The 5,157-nt window shown below is 35.0% G+C and overlaps 2 protein-coding genes across 3 annotated transcripts in view; one reads left to right on the plus strand and one right to left on the minus strand.

The window, feature by feature from the left end:
- LOC107573855 (X-ray radiation resistance-associated protein 1-like) overlaps nt 1–1,530 on the minus strand; it is a 9,297-nt gene extending 7,767 nt beyond the window's left edge. Inside the window, exon 1 of the mRNA XM_016260309.1 lies at nt 1,522–1,530. Coding sequence (XP_016115795.1) covers nt 1,522–1,530 — 9 coding nt within the window. The remainder of the gene's footprint in view (nt 1–1,521) is intronic.
- An 87-nt stretch (nt 1,531–1,617) lies between these two features.
- Nucleotides 1,618–4,219, plus strand: LOC107573856 (sialidase-3-like). Of its 2 annotated transcripts, XM_016260310.1 has the most exons (3): nt 1,618–1,743; nt 2,290–2,538; nt 3,156–4,219. In XM_016260310.1, exons 2-3 carry the CDS (start codon nt 2,305–2,307, stop codon nt 4,062–4,064), a joined length of 1,143 nt encoding a protein of 380 aa, XP_016115796.1. In that variant the 5' UTR covers nt 1,618–1,743; nt 2,290–2,304; the 3' UTR covers nt 4,065–4,219. The 2 variants fall into 2 exon arrangements, with proteins under 2 accessions (XP_016115796.1, XP_016115797.1); XM_016260311.1 differs by lacking the exon at nt 1,618–1,743 and having other exon boundaries at nt 2,199–2,538.
- The last annotated feature ends 938 nt before the right edge of the window (nt 4,220–5,157 follow it).

Genomic DNA, 5,157 nt, shown 5'->3' on the forward strand with positions numbered 1-5,157 from the left:
CAAACAGCTGATAAAAACATCACAATAATTAACAAGTAATCCACATGACACCAGTCCATCAATTAACATATTGTGAACCGAAAAGCTGTGTTTGTAATAAACAAATCCCTCATTAAGATGTTTTTAACTTTAAACCATTGATCCAGTCCTCTTGACTGAATCAGAAGAGAAATGTGCACAAATCCGATTACAAGTAAGAACAGTTCTAAATAAATATTTCAATGTTTTTATCAGCTATTTGGACTCTTATTCTAACGGCACCAATTCACTGCAGATGATCCATTGGTGAATGATTGATGTAATTCTAAATTTCTCCAAATCTGTTGCAATGAAGAAACAAGTTAATCTAAATATTGAGGTCAAGGGTGAGTAAATTGTCTGCAAATGTCAATTTTTGGTGAACTATTCCTTTAATGTTTGCTTTGGGGTTAGATTTGCATCTTTCTGCCGGACTTTAAAACAAAAAAACAGGAGAGAAAGCTGTATTTTGAATTCAGATAAATTTATGTAAGGTGAAGTTACAGCATCTCTTGAAATCATGAAACTGTTATGACTTAATAAATTAAGCAGTTATTTAGCAGTTAATTAAGCAGTTATTGTGATAAATTATGAGTGTACTGGTACTGGCTTGATACATGTAAGTTATGTTTATTTGTTCATTTATAGTAAGAAAATGATATGCCTATATAGTAGGACTGTATGTCACTGCTCATTTGTATGTCATATAAACTGCTTGTTTACGTTGGACTGTGTAGATTTTTTTTTTTATTATTCACTTAGTTTCACTGTAAAGAAAAAAATATTTAAATAAGGTATTTCTCAATGTTACCTTTTACTGGCTCATGGTGCAAAAGTTTTAGCGTGACATTTATACATGTACTATCTTTAGTGTAGTGTTTGACACTATTTTTGGCATTTTATTGTAAATAGCTGTGTTGTATCTGTAATTACCACAGATTAATTTGAACAATCTATTCTAATTCTAACACATTTTAATGTTTTCATTAAAAGTAGTCCAGGAGAGCACTATATTAGACTGTTACAAGTGTCATTAAAACTTCTGGTATGATTAAGTTTAGTCTGGTCATGCTTTTAATAAAAATTGACTGATTGTGTTACATAGATATAATCGGCAGCCAGATAGTACTACTGTTATATTATTCTCCATAAGTGTGTGTGTGCACCTTTTGATGACAAGGTCATAATAGACAGAATTAATGAAGTGTACTGAGAGTACAATTATATATTATTTTTGTATTTTTATTATATATTAGTGGACATAATATTGTACTAATATAGGCTATAATATTAAAATTAATTCCCAGTTTGTGCATAATTCAGCATAATTTCAAGATGTGTTTTATCACTTTATATTTGGTTAAGTTTGTCAGTAGGGGGCGATCTTAAACTGTCAGCCCTGTAACCATGTCTTTGAAAAGTAAACTAATCATGTAAAAACTGGATATTTGTAGAAATAGCATTTTAATAAACACATTGAGCGCACGGATAGGTGTTTCATACCTTGTACATTTACCTTTCAAAATAGAAAAGCAGCTATTTCGTGGAATGACTCATTAGCTATAACAAAAACAGGTGCTGCTTTTAGCCTAGCCTATTGCTCTTGCTGTCGCAGCAAAACAAAGCCAAGCATGTGTGTCGAGGTTTTCTTTTAGTTTTTCTAAGGGTCTGTGGTCAAGTGTTCTACAGCGCACTTTCACTTTTGTAGCAGAAAAGAACACTTTTGTGAGTATGTCGTTTGTCGTTCATTTTCTCTTTCTCTTTGCGTTGCACGTGGCTATTTAGTTCAGGCTGCTAAAACAAGTAATGCACAATTTAATGTAACGCTTTAAGAGGCCGCTACTGCTAGTCTCTTTAAAACAACGCGAACAGCTCAAGTTTTGCTAAAAGTTAACAGGGCGGCAGTTTCGCTTTCGTGTTGTTATCATTTACTTTTATTATCTGTTGTGCGTGTGCTATGGTTTGCATTATAACTGTGCTTGTAATTTGATCAAAGTAAGGGAAATACACACTCTCCAACTCCAACAAACGCACACATTGCACAATTCAGTCTCCCTATAGTGGATACGGAGAGAATAGCCAAAGGAATAGGGAATGACAGGGTAAAACAAAAAGAATCGTTCAAATACTCCTTTATAAGTAAGTTATAACCAAGCCCTCTATAAGACTTCACCACTTGACCTAATTTATATGCTTAATCTTGCCTTATTGTACCTATTGTTTTTTTTTGTTCGTTTTTTTCAAATGTAAACCTGCTCATCATATTTTTAGGATTTAAATCTAACAATGGACAAAACACATAGGGGAAGCAAATCAAGACCGTTTCCGGCAACAACATTATTCAAACAGGAGCCTCAGAAATCTGAAAGAATGCAGGTGACATACAGAATTCCAGCTCTCATCTATATCAGTGACAATCAAACATTCCTTGCCTTTGCTGAAAAGCGGAAAACCGCAGATGACACTGATGCAGATGTCCTTGTGATGAAAAAAGGAATATGGAAGGATGGTGGAGTTGAGGTGAGTCTTGCAACATTAACATTTATTGGTAGACAGTTCTCTGGAATGTAAGTATTAAAGGAACTAGTTCACCCAAAAATAAAAATTTGCTGAAGATTTACTCTCCTGTTTCAGGCCATGTGAAATGTAGATGAGTTTGTTTCTTCATCAAAACAGATTTGGAATCATTTAGCATTACATCACTTGCTCATCAATGAAGCTTTGCAGTGAATGGGTGCTGTCGGATTGAGAGTCCAAACAGCTGATAAAAACATCACAATAATATACCCACAAGTAATCCACACGTCTTGTAAAGCGAAAAGCTGTGTGTTTGTAAGAAACAAATCCATTCCCTGTTGTCCTCTCAGAATCCATAGACATATTTGTTTTGAACTGATTTGGACTGTTTTCACTTGTAAACACTGTCTTGTAAACTCTTGTTTTTTACTGGAGAAGGCAATATGATGAAAAACAATATTATGGATAGAGGACTCGTATTTTACTTTTCACTACTGTAATGCTTTTCTGATGAAGAAACAAGCTCATCTACATCTTAGATGGCCTGAGGGTGAGCACATTTCAGCAAATTTTCTATTTTAATATTAAGCCTTTTTTTATTTTTGTTTTTTTGTTTTCAGTGGGATAGTAGTCATGAGTTGCTCACTTCGGCTTGTCAACCAAACCACCGCAGCATGAATCCATGTCCGGTCTATGAGAGAGAATCCAAGACCCTCTTTCTGTTTTTCATCACTGTTCCTGTTGGGATCTCGGAACACAAACAAATACATAAGAATAAGAATCAAGCACGACTTTGTTACATAACCAGTCAGGACATTGGCAAAACCTGGAGTGATATTACAGACCTGACAGCAGATGTGATCGGTGAGCAGGAGAAGGACTGGGCCACCTTTGCTGTTGGACCAGGACATGGTGTTCAAACCAAGAGCGGAAGACTGATTATCCCAGCATATGTGTATCCTTGCAACTCACTCAACTGTAAACCCATATCACGTGCATTCACTTTCTACAGTACAAGTAAAGGAAGTACTTGGCATTTAGGAAAATGTGTGGATGGTGAGTCTAACGAGTGTCAGATGGCTGAGATCATTGACGACAAAGGTAACAGTAAACTTTACTGCAATGCTCGAAGTATATCCGGCCACAGAGTCGAGGCTCTAAGCGAGAGCAATGGAGAAGCTTTTGACAAGCCTTCATCTGCACATAAGCTGACAGAGACTGGACATGGCTGCCAAGGAAGTGTGTTGAGTTTTGCCCCTGATCAAGCAACTGAAAAAACATGGCTACTTTATTGCCATCCAACCAATCCAAGAAAGAGAGCATGCCTTGGAGTCTACCTAAATAAAACCCCGTGGGACGCCTCAGGATGGGAGGATCATAAATTGATCATCTATGATGGTCCAAGTGGATACTCCGATCTGGCTCAGTGTGGAGATGGAAAACACTTTGCCTGTCTCATGGAATGTGGAGAGATAAGTGAGGTTGAAGGGATAGCCTTTGTCCTTTTTAAACTCAGTGACGTCATTTAGGCCAAGGGTGCTAAATGAGATAGCAAAAGTCAGCATTTTCTTTTAGTTTGCAAATAATTAAATTACTGCTAATAATAATGGCCATTTACTCACAAAATTGATGTTAAACATAGTTAAATCATCAAAATATGTAGATCATACACAGTACCATTCAGAAGATTTTTTTAAAGAAATTAATGCTTTTATTCAGCAAGCATGCATTCAATTTAAGATACAATATGTAAGATTTTCGTAATAAAATATCCAAAAACTACTTGCACAGTGTTATATATTTTATGCAGTTGTGTATTTATGTTATTCCAAAAGTTCCCAAGGATTTGTAAATCCAGAGAAATTCCCATTTTAAATAATGACTCGTCCCTGGTCGCCAATCAATGGTGTAATATCCGCATATCCAATGAGATAATTGATGAAACTCAATGTGGATTCATGAAAGGTCGCCACATTTCCTCTAATATACGTTTAGTTATTGATTTAGTGCAGTATAGTAATTTATTAAATGGAGACCCTTTAATACTTTTTGTGGATTTTAGAAAAGCTTTTGATACAGTAAGCCATAATTTTATATTTGATTCATTAAAACTCTGGTTTCGGACAATAGTTCATCAAAAGTGTAAGAACTATGTACTGTATTAGCAATAGTTCTATTAAACTTGCCAATGGAACATCTCCTAGATTTGAAATAAATCGAGGCATCCGACAAGGTTGTCCAGTTTCTGCATTCTTTTTCTTGGTTGTAGCTCAAGTTTTAAGTAATATGATAAATCAACATTGCTTCAAAGGTATTGCAGTTCATGAAAGACAAATTAAAATATCGCAACTTGCTGATGACACGACAATTTTTCTTAGTGATAGTTAGGTACCTCTGGCATTGAATATCATTAATCATTTTTCAAAATTCTCTGGATTTAATCTAAATCAGTCTAAGTGTGAGATCCTACAGCTTAAAAATAACAACTTATCCACTGTATGTAATATTCCTGTTAAAAGCATGGTAAACTATTTTGGAATCAAAATCTCTAAAAATACTGATGCAATGGTCAACTCAAATGTTATACAGGTGCATCTCAATAAATTAGAATGTCGTGGAAAA

Source organism: Sinocyclocheilus grahami, unplaced genomic scaffold, assembly GCF_001515645.1.
Source record: "Sinocyclocheilus grahami isolate Dianchi unplaced genomic scaffold, SAMN03320097.WGS_v1.1 scaffold2050.1, whole genome shotgun sequence".
Lineage (NCBI taxonomy): Eukaryota > Metazoa > Chordata > Actinopteri > Cypriniformes > Cyprinidae > Sinocyclocheilus > Sinocyclocheilus grahami.

Coding starts and splice junctions, on each gene's coding strand:
- LOC107573856 (XM_016260310.1), top strand. CDS start 2,305: ATGGACAAAACACATAGGGGAAGCAAATCAAGACCGTTTCCGGCAACA. Junction 2,539..3,155: donor GGAAGGATGGTGGAGTTGAG/GTGAGTCTTGCA, acceptor TTTTGTTTTCAG/TGGGATAGTAGTCATGAGTT.